This window comes from Oxyura jamaicensis, chromosome 3 (genome assembly GCF_011077185.1).
Source record: "Oxyura jamaicensis isolate SHBP4307 breed ruddy duck chromosome 3, BPBGC_Ojam_1.0, whole genome shotgun sequence".
Classification (NCBI taxonomy): domain Eukaryota; kingdom Metazoa; phylum Chordata; class Aves; order Anseriformes; family Anatidae; genus Oxyura; species Oxyura jamaicensis.
In genome coordinates this window covers 26,765,414-26,781,374 of record NC_048895.1, presented here as the reverse complement: position 1 = coordinate 26,781,374, position 15,961 = coordinate 26,765,414, and the positions used below count along the sequence as shown (strand labels likewise).

At 32.3% G+C, this 15,961-nt stretch overlaps 1 protein-coding gene across 1 annotated transcript in view; it reads right to left on the bottom strand.

Moving 5' to 3' along the window:
- DNAH8 (dynein axonemal heavy chain 8) overlaps positions 1-15,961 on the bottom strand; it is a 131,169-nt gene that overhangs the window by 20,708 nt on the left and 94,500 nt on the right. The window contains exons 69-81 of the mRNA XM_035323204.1: positions 14,399-14,575; positions 12,790-12,957; positions 11,352-11,564; positions 10,536-10,673; positions 10,089-10,216; positions 8,833-9,004; positions 7,942-8,097; positions 6,924-7,079; positions 5,830-6,012; positions 5,307-5,412; positions 4,092-4,344; positions 3,800-3,990; positions 225-346 (exon numbers count right to left, since the gene is read on the bottom strand). Of these exons, the coding sequence (XP_035179095.1) occupies positions 225-346; positions 3,800-3,990; positions 4,092-4,344; positions 5,307-5,412; positions 5,830-6,012; positions 6,924-7,079; positions 7,942-8,097; positions 8,833-9,004; positions 10,089-10,216; positions 10,536-10,673; positions 11,352-11,564; positions 12,790-12,957; positions 14,399-14,575 (2,163 nt within the window). The remainder of the gene's footprint in view (positions 1-224; positions 347-3,799; positions 3,991-4,091; positions 4,345-5,306; positions 5,413-5,829; positions 6,013-6,923; positions 7,080-7,941; positions 8,098-8,832; positions 9,005-10,088; positions 10,217-10,535; positions 10,674-11,351; positions 11,565-12,789; positions 12,958-14,398; positions 14,576-15,961) is intronic.

Genomic DNA, 15,961 nt, shown 5'->3' with positions numbered 1-15,961 from the left:
TGAAAAGCAACAGGGTCATCTAAATGTTTAAAGAGGAATACGTCTATATTAAATTAAACAAGATATCTGGGAGTGGGGGACTTTGCCTAACTGTTCACTTCTATGCCTTTATTTTATACTCTCTTTTCTTTGTTTTTAACTACATCTCTCATATGCATTCCCAATGTGAAATATGGGAGCATGATTATGATTAGGAAACTGCCTATTAACATAATTAATATTACCTGATTCAATATGTCTGCAAACTGTGGAAGTTTGCTTAATTCCACTAGGTTTAGCCACATCATGTCAAGAATCCAGCGGAATGGTTTGGGTGGGCAAGCCTTTAAATCCAGTGCTGCACCTCCTGCACATAAAAACATTTGGATGAAATACACGTGACAGTCCAAAGATCAAGATATTTTTGGTATTGCTTTTTAAATTATGTTTTCTGTTGCTTTCACTGGGGTACTACTTGCACTCTTGTGTACAAATCATTTTAAATATGGAGCATATATCACCTTAAATAGTAGATGTAAAGCCAGATAGCCAGTAGATCATACACATTTTACACCCTCTGATACGCACCTGAAGAGAAGACTAAGCAGTACCCTTGGGACAAGATTGAAACCTGACTTTAAACAGACTAAAAGAAAGACTCCAAATTAATTTTGTATTATAGTTATCATTTTCTTCATCTTGTAGCTTCATCTTCTCCAGTCCTCTGCAAATTAATACTACCTTTCAGGTAAACTCGATGTTGTTATTCCAGGGGTCTCAGATCTAAGACTATTTATTCATTTAAGTCAGTGGTATAATGAATTTTACCAGTTTTCTACAAACAGACTAAAAAAGCATCTTGGAATAATAACTGTTATTTTTAAGCAGCTATGTGTATGTGAGCACATGTGTGTGTATAACATAGCCTACACAGTTTAGCTTTGATTATTTTAATACTTTCAAATCATACATACATGCTTATAAAATACAAATATTTATGTTGATCCTTTTTCAATTCAAATATTCAGACTTTTACAAACTGTTTTTATTATTCCATAAATTATGAAGATTCATCACCTTTTTTTTTTTTTTGACTCTGCATCCATTTTATCCCCAAATTCTCCATGAATGGAATATAAAGAAAATGTATCATAAAGGCAAGAAGAAAAAGAACAGAAGACAATCATACCACTGGAGTGAAAGGAGATCAGAACATTAATTCTTTTACAAAAAAAAAAAAAAAAAAAAATCAGTTTAAGAAATTACTGGTATTATATCATTTATAGCATTTTTCATACAGCTTAAAAAAACAAAGTTTGAAGTTCTGACAAATTTATAAGAAACTATGATGCTTCAAATGTCATAATGCAACAAATACTTTCTGATTTGCATGAAGTCTCTTTTTGCTTACATTATAGACTTTACAGAGAAAGATTTGAGTCTTTGAGAGGTTTTCCTGCAGGCTTCCAGGATGCAATAATTTTATTTATATTATTAGTGATGATTTTCAGGAAACATTAACTCTACTGTTAAAAGATTGAGATAAATAAACAGATGATTCAGAAAGACTAAGTATTTTCCTAGTTTTTTTGTATGTCCCTAAGCAGAAATTGCTGAATCTGGGCAATTGTATGTCAACAGGAACAATTACCATCAAATGAAAGTGCAAGTTCCAATGAGTGGCCATTAAACAGATTTTAAGGAAGATTTTGTTTTGGGGAAAGTTTTCTTTTAAACCTTAATTTTAGAGGCAGACATATTCAATGAAGAATATGAATTCCAAAAATGTCAACAATGTGTTTCTCATTGTAATGCTTGATATTCTTGCTGTTAATATACATACTTAATCTTTTCCTAAATCCTGCTAAGGTCTTATGGTTAGTGGTTTGTTATGTTATTAATTGTGCAATGCCTAGAAACATATTTCCTTTTATTAGTTTTCATTTAGCCATACATAGGGATAAATGGAAAGTTCCAGCACCTAGAAAAAAAGTATGTAAGCCTTTCATCCACATATGGAGACATTTAGATATAATCAAGAAATAGAATTAGATCACATATGATTTGAATGTTTACATAAGGAAATAGGGTTGATTAAAGAGCAAACTCTTCTTCAAGAATGTGAAGTTTCTACATAAAAATCCAAATTATTTCTGTCATACAAAAGTATTAAGCTCCTTCATGAGCTTTTATTATGAACTTTTCATACTATTGAAATTTTTCCTTCCCTTTTCCCTAGGGATGACAAGCTTCAGTAACCTCAGAGAAAAAATAAATAAATAAATAAAAGTCTGTTTCACGAAATCTGGGGTGAAAATAATGTCTTTTTTGCTTTTCCAGTAAGTATTTGTTAAAGTTTCCTTCAAGCATCCTCTTACTCATATCCTTGGCATTAGGATATATGGCTTGAAATGACGCTGGGATCCATGCATGGAACCCAGAAAATAATCTCTGCAAACTGAAATAATGGAAATTAAATAGAAGATAACTAAAAGTTTTTACACAAATCTCTAATCCCTTATTAGCATTAGCTTTATTACAATATGATACATTTTTCCAAAATCATATCTTTCACAAATTTAATACAATAGTCCAACTGGATTTTTTTTTTTTTTTTTTGCAAATTATTGAATTCTGTGAGTATCACAATCACTTTAGACAAAAGGCCTTTTCTTACTTATAGATGTAATCATTAGTTTTCCACAAAGTAGATACTTGGCAATATTTCCCTTTTTAAGTCAAAAACAAAGATGTTTTACAGTTCTGTAATACACTCTTTTATATCTATGGAGCTTCTTAGTAAAATAGACTTTCTGCTAGAAAACATCAATCTTCATTTGCATTAGTCCTTCACTTTTTAATGGAAAAGAACATAGCAGACTGCAGTGTTGACACCTATAAAGATTTCAATGAACTTCTTAGATTTTCTTTTATATTTTAGATTTTGTTTCTTTCTACAATTTCCATAGATAATCTATGCCATTCTCGTGGTAGAAAAACAGAGCAAGTACATATATACATATATATATATATATATATATATGTATTTATAAACATTTTTAATGGAGGCTATTTTCCCTCAATTTTGGGACCCATTTTCTATGTTTTGCTGACTTAAGGTTACCTTCAAGCTATAGCACTAAAGTATTCAGGAAGGTTCTAGTGTTTCTCTTTAATGGAAAACAGTAAAGCAGAATGGAATTCAATTTATGTACTTCAGCAGGAGGAAAGATTTAGAGTTGCTAATCACATTTTTCAGCAGAGTAATAAATTCAGAGTACAGAGGTAGACCTGGCCAGTTGGGCCACAGAAGAATATTAGGTTCTGTAAAAGCGATTGTTAATTGATTGGCAAGAGTCAGAAAAAGCTTAAGCTGAAACCCATAGAAGACTGTAGCACCTCCCAGACCACATGTAGAGATGTTATGGCAACTTAGAAGATAGCTTTATTCAGCTCATTGAAATGAGAGCAGCAAAAGAAAAGTAAGTCATCTAATTTATAAAAATAAACATGCAAATGTAATAAAAAAATAACCAATAATTAAACCAGAGAACCAGAACGATCACCTTGTTCTCAGGAAAGAACACAGCCTGGATAAAAGGCAGAGACAGAACTGAGATGTGAAACTGCTTTTAACTTCACTGGACCACAACAGGGATAAGACAGAGCCAGCTCCCACAGAACTACTGGCAGAAACCATGCAGCCAAAAAAACAAAACATCAACAACAAAAACACACACACAAAAACATACATTGAAATGGTATAAAAGTTTAAAAGGTTTAAATTACCTCTATATATAACAAAAAAATTTAAATTTACCTCTAATGAGTGCATGGAACTCTTTAGTTTTCACATGTCCTCTCTCAAGATCAATTTTTAACGTCATGAGGAGGGTAAAGAGAAATTTGTGGTTTTCATACAAGCCTCTAACAGAGTACGTATAAATTTCGTAGGTAAGATACTCAATAATATTTGAGATTCTTTTATGGGGTAAAGGAGACTTCTCAGATCTGAATCATGAAAACAAAACACAAGAAAAGCATGTTAATAACAACTTGGAAAGAAACACATCGGACAAACATTTGAATAGTAGAAAAATCTGTCTTCCTACTTGGCCATGGATTGATCAAATAACTTTAAGAACTGAGCCAGTGAAGTTTGATACATATTATTGACCATGCTCATTTCTGTTATAAGAAAATAAAGAATGCTTCCACGTGTTGCAGCAGGTCGATATTCTTCCTGAGCAGAGTTAATCTTCACTTCAGTTTCTGCTGCCACAGATAACTTTTCAGCTACTTCAGCAGCTGTTTGTTTAGTTGTTTGCAGAACACCAATCAAGGATTCATCATCTACTAGTGAACCTAAAAAGCCAAATATTGGATGTTTAGGGCATTTTTATAACATTTTTAAAACTTCATATATGTAAAAATCAAAAGGCTAAGTTACAATTATTTCTACCTAATGTAAATGATTTACTGAATTGCAGAAAACATTTTAAAATGGAGACCAAACAGTGTACGTAAGACTAAAACTTATTTTTATAACCAATAAGCAAAACAAATGCATTCAACTTATGTCAAGTTGAATGTATGTGTACCAAGAGTTTTGCATCATTAGCTAGAGATGTCACCTCTTCCAGGCACATAACATACGATATTCATACAGAGTTACACAATTTTTGTTAGTCTGTTGATTGTCACATTCAAAGTCAAAGAGACTTAGGGTCCTAAAGACAGTGATCACACATAGAATAGTATTCATCCATCTCAAGTACTTATTAATCCATCTGCTGGAAGTCACCATCTTTTTATCCCCGTCCCCCCCACAAAACAAAAACAAAAACAAAACAAAACAAAAAAAAAACCACCAACAACAACAAAAAGAACAGAAACAAAAACAAACAAACAAACAAAAACAAACAGAAATTGATCATGTGCAGGCTCCTAACGTAATGCAAAAGACTTTCAACACTATTTTAACCAGCCCATTCAACTCTGCATTTTCAGTGGATTAAGGATTTGTCCATGATCAGATACTTTACCTCATCTGAGGGGCAGAGAGCTATGTAGAATTTGGTTTATTTCACAAAGCTTGGTTAGGTGCTTAAAATACTTAATGTCTGGAATAGCTAAAATGGCTTGCTATCATACCAAATTCCTCATGTTCTGGTAAACCACATACTTCAAATCTCTACCATTGTATGTTCATGTATTGTGTTTTAAACAAATACATTGATTTCTGTATGGAAAGGCTGTAATGTGCAGCCATATTTGCCTTAATTTGCCTTATAAAATCCTAGTTATTGTACTCTTTGATACAGAACCTCTAGTTGCACTTAGTTTGTACAGAAGATTGTCCTCCAGTTCTTTCATCTTCCTCTTATTAAAAGTTACATCTTCCATTAGTTTAATTCGTTCTGCCTCTAGTTCCTGTTATTAAAAGACAAGGAAATGGCATGACATTATGTACTGTAGCTATGAGTCATACTTGAAATTCAGGTGCTGATTTTTCAAGTTCATGGAATGTATATTTTATTTTTTCTGCTATCTAAAATATGTTAATGTAACATCTTTTTTTGTTTGTTTTTAAAGCATTTTTATTCAGTTGGAAGTATCTTATGAATGCCAAATGCTTCTGCTTATTTTTATCACATTGATAGCCATCTGTAGAAAATCACTGGTGTATATTATTGCCATTTTAAAATTTCCATACTGAATCTCCATAAAAATTTAGAAAATGGATGACTTTTTTTTCCACTTGAACATTTTGTTTTCTTATAATTCTTATTATAAAACAGTTAAATCAAAATTAAGCATCACTATGTTTTATGTGCACTATTAGGTTACCTGTTTTTCCGTAAGAATTACTCTTCTCAGTAACTGATTCTCAAGTCCTTTCATTGTAACAGTAAAATCAATAATTGATGTTTTTGCATTAATTTCAGGTGTGAAAGCAGGATTCGGTAGCTTTGTGGTAATGTATAGTCTAAAGGAACTCATTACATCTACTTCTTTATCACCAACTTTCACCTGTGGAGTAAGTTATGATAATGTTAAGCAGAGGAAAATGAACTTTATTTACATCAATGATATGGACAAGCAATAAATAAGTAAATGAATATTTGAAATACCAAAGAGAGGAACCTTATTTCACAATTTAAATTTGTCATGAAAATAATGACTAAATATAACAGTGGAGGTATACCGTGAAAGTAGTATGACATTTCAGATAAATATAGGGATAACTTCCACTGTGGGATTGCCACAAAAATAGCAATCATTTGATTTCCATTATCATCAACAATCTTTTTTTGTAATCTCTGTCAGATTCCAGACAGTTAATTACGATAACTTGAAAAAAATGCATGCAACAATATGCAGCATTTACAATCATTTAAGTTCAGAGTATTTGAAGAGGGGATGCTTTAAGAATTTGCAAGTGATTTCTTCATCTAATGAAGGTAAGAAACCTGTATGATTTTTCAAGGTTGGGAGTATACTTAATATTATTAATAAAACTTCTGGCTTGTCGCTTCAGAAAACAGTTCTATTCCAGACTAAAGATTCCATGGTTGCTACCATCAGCATTCCACACTAGAAACAGAAATATATTTCCATACCTAGATAGTTCTATTAAAGGGTGTAAAATGAAAACGCCTGAAAATCAATAGAAAGTATTTTAAGCATTCAAAAGAATAAACATAATTGGTTATGGTTTGTAAATTTCAGAAATAACTTCAGTAGTTAAATTTTAGACTCATCAACTTACTACTCAGCTGAGGTTCTGCCTCCTATTTTTTTTATTAGTTCAGTTTGATTTTTCACAGTGCCCTACTGAATACAAAGTTTACCTGATGCAGTAGAGGTTTGGAATAAATGGGCAAAATATAATTAATCACAAAACTAACTACTTATTCCAGGTCTTTCATTCAATTACTAACCTTAAAAGAAGTTCCAGATTTCATGAAATTCTTTTCTAATATATTATCAAGGACTGGATCCAACTCTTCACCTATATCTTCAATTACAAGTGATCGTCCCAGTGAAAGACTATCTTCTAGGTGTGTACGGAAATACTTGTGATTCAAAGTTGTTACCTCAAAAAATAAATCATATATTGATATAAGGACAAAGCATTTCTTCAAGGTCTTACATGAATACCACAGATCTCACTACAAAAACTTTTTTCATTGGTTTTGTTAGTTGCATTCTAAAGGCAGTAACAAATGTTGGCCATGCAGCAATTTATGCAGAAAGAAATACTCCTTGTGTATACAATGAAATGTAAAAAGTGAAGTAAAAGATAGGCTGTAATGGAATCTGCAAAACTTCATTATCAGAACACAAGTAAAAGTGGCACAATTTATTGAAAGTTGAAAATGTTACGTGCATTTTTGAAATCACACGTCTAACTTCTGATTTTCTATTCTATGTCCACAGATAAGATTTCCTAATTTTGTTTTTAAATGTTGAGAAATTCTTTCTGAATTCAGTCTAATAGATGAATCACTGTTAACAATATTATGAACTCAGATATTTGAAATAGCACAAAAAAGGGACTTGTAGAATATGAAACCATAAAAATAAGTCAATAAAACACTACTTTTGTACCTTTTTTTTTTTTTTTTTTTTTTTGATTTTAACATTCAGAAACCTCTCATATTATTTTCAAGACTTTAGCTTCAGCTATGAAATACGGCCATCCTATTGGAAAAGAGCTTTGCACAAAAGCACTCTGCAGTCTTGGTGGACTATATGAACATGAACCTGCAAGCTGCTTTTGCAGCAAACGCTAACAGAGTTCTGGGCTGCTTCAGTAAGAGCATCACCAGCAGGCTGAGGAAGGTGATCCTTCACCTCTGCTCATTACTGGAAAGAAACATCTGAGCAGTCCAGTGCTGGGCTATAACATTTGAAGGAATATCACGTAGCACATGATGTTTTTAAAACATTGTTCACCTGTAATTCATTATCCTGTTCTTTCTTTTTAATCCATGTTTTTCCTTGAGTTTGTGGGTCTACCAAAAGGGGGTATCTAGTTGCCTTAGTGACAATGATACCATTCTGAATTGAGAGATCATCTCCAGGCAGTCCTTGAAGATTCCACTCACTAATCTGAAGAATTTAAAAAAAAAAAAAAAAAAAGTTTGGAATAGAATCTCACTGGAACTATTATCCTTCATTCAAGATTGTTCTAAGAAACAGTGGAGACATCAAGCAAAAGGGGATGCATATCTGAAGCTCCTGAAAAATGATTAATATGGACAGAAAATATTTCTAGTCTAAGAAAACCTGACAGCCAAATTAAGCGCTGGGATCAATTAAGAGAAAACCAGACTGAGAGTTTTGGGCTTAATATTTGAAGAAGAGTACTTGAAGACTCTGGAAAAAAACATCATCCCCTTTCTGACTCCTGTGAAAATATTTCATACATTCCTTGTTAAATGTTCTATGTGATATAAAAACTGTTTTTCTTTTTTCAGACTACACCCAGATAACATTGACAGAGCCAAAAACTAACAACAAACAAAACTGTCTTAGCAGATAAGTACCCTAATAGATGTGGTTATGGATTCCCAAAATAAGATGCATGAAAGTACACTATCTCACTGGCAATTATGTAATTGTATAATATATAACTTGTTTACCATATATAACTTGTTTATCTACCTAAACATTCTCATTACTCACATGTTTAGTGGAAATTGCCAAGAACTTTGGGAAACCACAGAACTACACTGGACAGAAATGTTGTGGATAATGGTCCTGTTCTAAGCATAATGCTGTCTAACAGCAAAAAAATATGTTCACTGAAATTAAAATGAAACCCACTGATCACCAAGAACTTACTGTTGGGGGATCTACCAACATAGAAATCAGGTTCAAGTTTTCAGAAAAGGGGATTTTATGGGCTCTCATCTCTGCTTCCCATAAGTCTTTAAGCAAAAGCTTCCTGAAGTTTTGATTAAAAGGTCCACAGTAGGAAAGAAAACCTGTGCAAAGCAGTACATCTCCCACAAGCCTGGAAAAAACAAACAAACAAACAAACAAACAACAAAAATTAATTAAAAGGTGATATACAATTTCATTTTCTATTGATTTAGATAAGCAGCTTTTAAAACATACTTAGAAGATTTCTGTTCTTAGGCCTATTTAAGGAAAGAACTGGTGCCCACTGAGAACAACAAATATTTTCTTTGGGTTCCTATGATATTTTTATCACAGAACTTGAGAGCAGTATTGTACAAAAATCTTACCATTAACCCTAAAATGTAAAAGAGTCCTGATGACAACTATTCCTTCTTTCATAAGTGAAACGAGAAATTGGTTTATTTCTTAACAGTGTGCCTACAAGGCAGTATGAAAACTTAATTCTCTTGGGATAAACAGACCTTAACAGAAATTCCCAATTTTGTCATAGGAAATTAATGGAAACAAACATTTCACATAAACCAAGTTCAAGTTTTCAGGCTCTTTACATCTAGCAGCCAATTTGGCAGGTTTCCTGTTTTCTCAACATTTTTGCATTTGGAGTGGTATACAGTGGGGACTCTAAAATTTCTAAATTTCTCAGAACAAGGCCTACTATATCCTACATGTGTTTCAACACACCAACTATAGGACAAGGGCTAATGTCCAGTTTCTACAACTCTCTCTTTCATTCAAATATGCCATAAAAAATATCAAAAGGGATGCTTCTTTTCCTAACCAGTATCAGGCTAGGAATTCTTCCTCATTCCTTCTCATAGTCAGCCTTAGATCACTCCTATCTCCTACCTATCTGAAGGTTTCACTTTCTCAGTAACATTAGAACAAGGAGAAGTGTTAAGGGGAAAGGAGAGACAGCTGTAACATAAGCACATAACTGCACTAGAATAATCCCTTTTGAAATGAATTATGAAATGTGTGGTACTGTTCTGAAGTGAAATACAAGCATTCAGTTACAATTAATTATGGGAGGAAAATTCAAATTTCAGGACAGTTCACTTAATTGTGCAATTATATTAAGATTTCTAGGAGGAAAATGAAGTACAACTATTAAAGCTATTAAATTTCTTGCTGGCTCTTCATTTTTTACGTTTTATTTTTTCCGATGAATTTGATACCTGTTAATCTGAGATTTAAATTCTTTCCTTTGCTCAGTCCACCTAACTTTCTCTCCACTCAGTCCATCTATAAGTGCAGAGGCTGCTTGCATCTTTCTTCTGCATGTTTCTGCATCATTCAGTAAGTCCTAAAAATGAAAGAATGTTCTATTTAGTTTAATAATAGAATGCAAAAAATCTTAAGAGTTATTTTATATATTAGTTCAACCCCTTATGATGGTTAATCGATTTATTTAGAGGTCATTCTGGAGATCTGCAAGTGTGTCTATTGTCTAATATGTGCCTATTAATAGGAAAAAGAAAATATGAGAGAACAGAGTTTAATCTCTTTAATTTTTGTGCATGATTGTCATCCATGTCATTCAAGGTAGTAGGTACTAAGTGAATGTCTGTATCAATTCCTGACTGTGTATGTTTTGTATATAAGCATTTTCATAATAGAAATACCATTTTCTCCTTCATTGCTGCATCAAACTTCGCCTGTACTTTATCCAATTCAGCTTGCTTTTCATCTAATGCCTCCTGAGCCTTTGCTAATTCTGCATTAGCGACTTTCAGGCGGCCTTCCTGTTTTGCCAAGTTAGCCTACAAAGAGAAGGAAAATTAAACAATAATGGTACAAGACTTGAATATACTTTGAGGATTTATTTTCTGCCTGCTTAGTTGGCAATCAAGAGCCAATAATACACTGAAATATATTTATATTAGTATTTGAATAAATATTAATTATTTCCACTGAAAACTGTGCAATGTTTATATACCTCACATACTACATTTGTGTTAAATATATAGTAGGAACCTTGAATACTACTATCAGCTATGTGTGTATATATATATATATATGTTTTAATAAAAAATCACATTTAAAGAAGCTGGTTAAGGTATTAAGGTTTCTCCTCTGTAAATATTGATTAGCCTAACAAAAATAAAAAATGAAAAAAAAAAAAAAACAACTACTCACAATCTTCTTGCTTGACTATACACTTCAGTCTTTCTTTTTAATTTGTGTGTTCTGTAGTGATCAACAATTACAACAGATTTGTGTCTAGAATCAAGAGGAGAATACTGTATCTTTTTCTACTCATATCATCCTTAGCCAATGCATTCTACAGGCAGTTGTCCAAATCAATTTATTTACACATTTTTTTTTTTAAATAAATCTTAAAATGATTAAAGTAAATGAAAAATAAATCTTAAAACGATTAAAGTAAATGAAATTAAATTACATGGAAATAAAACACAAAGATAGAGGTGATGTGTTACCTTAAGAGGTAAGACTTCTCTGTTAACACCATAGAATATCGCCATGGCTTGTGTCCAAGACAGGAGTCCTGCTACGTTACCGCACACCTTTTTACCACTCTCCAATGTATAGTCTTCCATGTTAAAGTAAGGTTGAAGTAATTCTACTGTTTCTTCATTGATTGAGTCCTTAGGAAACTGCTGTAGACTCTGCAGGAATGGGCCACTCATAAGCTGCAAAAAAAGACAACGGGATATTTGTAGTCTCTTTACTCATTTTATTACCAAAGTTTGATTATAGGCGAGTATGTCGGATGGATGGACAGACAGACGGAAGGTAGGATGGAAGGGAGTTCCCAGAATTCTTCTGAAAAAGGAGGTAATTCATACAGTTATTATAAGGGTGTTCTATTGAGTTCTAACTCCTTCCACATGCTTCAACAATTCTAAAGTTTTAAGAAATTATTCTTCAGTGAATGTAGTTTCTATTTCATATTGCTGCTTTGCCATTTAAAAGCATTTTAAAAGCAGCATTTCATAAAAATTTCAACCAAGATATGGCCTCAGAAGAACACTTGTAACTTACCTAAAGAATGCCAATAAAACCAGCTTATGCATTTTTGAAATGTGATCTAAATTCTGGAAAGGGAAACCATTGGTTTAAAATTTTTCTAACAAGTGTTCAACACATTAAACCCAAGTCATGCAATAACTGCTTATCCCATTTCATTATGTCCATGGAAAATGAAAAAGGTTGGTGATTTCTTAGTATCTGGGCAAGCTTAAACAAAAAGCGAGACTTCTATTCACATCAAAGATACACATTTGCATGACAACAACTTTGAGGCAGCAACAATTGCAAATTAATATACTAAAAGAAGAAATTAAAGAGAGGCAGGAGAAGGCATGGAAAGAAGAGAGTAAGAGAAAAGAGAGAGAGAGAAAGACTAGAAGATGTTGCCATCTGGCCAAGGAATTTGGGCCAAGAGTATTGAAATGTAGAATGGGAAAAACAAACAAACAAAAAACTTCTATCCCTTAGTCAAACAATCAAGAGGTCTGGAGGAACAGAAAAAAAATGTTTAATTGTGAACATGCAAATTCCCAAAGAGAAAGAGGGATGTTCCAGAATACCTGTACCTTGTGCATGGTAAATATACATAGAATGAGAGACAATCACATAATCACATTTTATGAGAACATTAGAAGGCAATACTACTGACAATAATAATTCTTTTTCAGATATAAGGTCACATGGAACTGGACCAACACAATTCTCTAAGCAATTCACTCACTAACTGCTAACAAATAAATTGTTTGTATACTACATGCATATTGAAACCATGTTTGCATTTTTACAAACTTCTTTCCTGCTTTGAGTAAATAGCATCATAAATTCTCTGATATGTAAGATGCCACTTCTGATTTTTAAGAAACACAAATTGAAAACTCTACTTACTTTCAACGATTCTCCCCATGATGGCTTGCAGCAAGGTTTTTCTGGATCCATGGTAACTGGATCTACTTGCTTTTGGAACAGTAACAAACAACAGTCCATGATCCTCATAATTAGGTGAGGAGGTTTTGCAAGTTTTCTAACGGTAGCAATATCCACTGGTTTGATTGTCTATTTGAAGAAAAATGTAACAATACATTGTATGCCTCAATACGATTACCATATTTTCCTATCCAATACCTTGATTTTAATATTGTTTGTCATACTTTTCTCTGAGGTAAGTTGTATTAAGAACATACAAAATATGAGTCACTGGGCTTACTTTACTGAATGTTGTAGTTATATGAAACTTTAACACTTTTAACAAATGTATATTAGATGTGAATATTTTCTCAATGTTAAAGATAGCACTCAAAAATAAATCTTAAATACACAGAACACCAGCATTAACTTGGCAATCTAGGTGACTGAAGAAGAGTATAATAAATTGCAGACTACTTAATTACAAGCACTTTCCTTGGTATAACAATATTTTGGATTTTTAAGGGTTGTTATCATTTATTCTGAGATAAATTTGATCTATTTTGTTGCTTTCTAAGCTATTATAGGTATGATATATTGATGATATGATGGTATGATGATATTGATGATATTGATGATATATTATTATTTTAAATTCATTTCCTAGTAGCATCGCTGACGCTTTGCTTAGTTTAATAATATTTCAAACAAAAATAATAAATGATTGCAAACTTCTAAACGAAGAAAGTAATTTGTGTCTGCAAAATACATGCATGCCACTGTCTGGAAGGAGTAGTTACAGACAAAATATAGAATCCACAGGATAGTGCAGGAGTACACATATTTTATAAAAGTGTATTTTGGGAGCGGTTTTGAAAATTTTATTTATGTTGTTATCTATCAGTATAAGAGTAAACAACGCTCACTTTTCCTTACTTTTTCCACTCAGTATGGTTTTGTCACATAGCTTCTGGTAAGTGGAACAGAAGTCCTTAACCATGCAATACATTATTGATTTTTGATTTCAGAGTTCTTAAGTTTTTAACTGTTCAAAGGAGAACAATGAAATTAAATTATGGAGTGCAGCAATGCCTCAAAATTCTTTAACCCTGATTCTGATTCCCTGAATCCCTTTTGTTTCTTCTTTCTCTCCAGTTTTAATGATTTTTTAGTGAAGGATGACACACCCTTATACTCCTCTTTCTTAAAAGGAATATACAACTAGTTAAATATGAAAAAAATAATATTTTTTTGGTATTATTTTATTTTTTTTTTAGTACAAGAAGTATTCTTTTTAATTTGGAATATCAAGATTCTAAATTCTAAATGCATCTGTAACTATGGGAAAGATTTACACCTGCCTCTTCATAATGATCAGGACAAAAAACAGGACAATGGCTATAAAATAATCCCTATGTTTTTAGAAAGAAATTGCGCACTCCATAAACATTCAGAGACATCACCACCTACAGTGATAAGCTAGTGTCAGCAGTCAAAAACAACTGACAACTGCGTATTGGTAAAACTAGCCTTTCTTTCACTGGTGACTCAAATAGCTCAAAACCAATGAAAATGTAAGAAATTTATTCACATTCAATGCAGCTTCTGCTTCTTCTAATGCTGGTTTAGCTGCCTCCAGTTTACTTTCTGCTTTCACTTTTTCTAAATCAATTTCATCGACAATTTTTTGTGCTTTATCTTTCACACCTTGGACTTCATTTTTTACTTTAGATGCAGCTTCAGCACTTGCTGTGACTTCTGCTAGTACCTGGAGATGTTAATAAACACATGAAAAGTATGCATCAAAATGGTGGAACGAGTGATTAAGATATCAGGTACAAGAGTACACAGTTATAAGGATGTTTTAAAGATATATATATAAAGCTAACCGTAGAAATCTGATAAATCCTAATCCTATAAAGCATGGAATCAAAATGATTATCATTTACAAAATCCTCACCAAGAAAAATTGGAGTAGTCTCTCAGCAGAAGTTGGACAGTAAAAGTGAATTATTTTTAAATGGATATAAGACCTGTCAGTGGCCTTTAAAGCTTTTTGTTTTTATTCTATGATGAATTTTCATCTGATTTGAATCTATACTTCCTCAATACAATAAGTATTTTTTTTTCCCCACAATAATTCTGCAAATAAAGATAAAAATAAAATAGCTAATTGAAATAATGGAGGATGGCAAACTGTCTTCATGAATGTTCAGCCTTCCTTTTACTTCTCTAGTCTAAGACAACTCATTTTTAATTAGTCTATTGAAAGAAAAAGCATGTGAATCCACAGAATTGTTATCCATTTGTGTCTTTTTTCCTCAGTACATGTATTTTTAATTCTATTGTACGTGTGACATACAGTTGGTGTCAGAATATTTTTTTTCAGGATTAGCTGTAGGGTCAGCATTAGACCAGCATTCTGAATGCATTTACCAGACATAAATAATGTTCTCAAATAGCTGTGAGAAGTAATGATAGATAAAAAACAAAATCTCTCTTTTTTTTTTTTTTTTGGTCAAATCCGATTCTGATTTCTACAGGCTCAGTACCAAGTGGAAAGAAAAAAAATACATAGAATATAAATAATATCACGCTTAGTTTAAATAAAAATCTATTCTTTTATTTTGTCCATATATCTTCTACTTATGATGACTCATAGGCAGTACCCTATTGAAAAGGTTGACAACCCAGAGGCTACGTAAACAAATATTGTCAGACAGCTATTTCCAAATGCATATCAAATATAAATATCTATCATACTCTTGAATTGTGAGCAGTGTCAATTCAACCCTTTTCTGTCATTATTTTCTCTCTTATGAGAGTAAAGGCCTTGAAGAATGCAGGTAGTCCCTTAGCAATCACTGGCAAATTGTTTACTCTCTAGTGCACATTATATATGGACCATCAGAATATTATGGTATCTTTCAGAAAACAGAATGCCTAAAATAATATTTGACTTGTACCAGACCACCAGTCTCATGATTATATGGACAACTTGTTAATGTAAAAAAAAAAAAAAAAAAAAAAAAAAAGAAAGAAACTGAACTAAAGCTGGATGAATTTTGAAAAGCAATTTTGAAATACTGAAGTGCCATTACCATCCATTAACTTGTTATCGGCAAATAAGTGCACTTATAACACCAAATTTAAT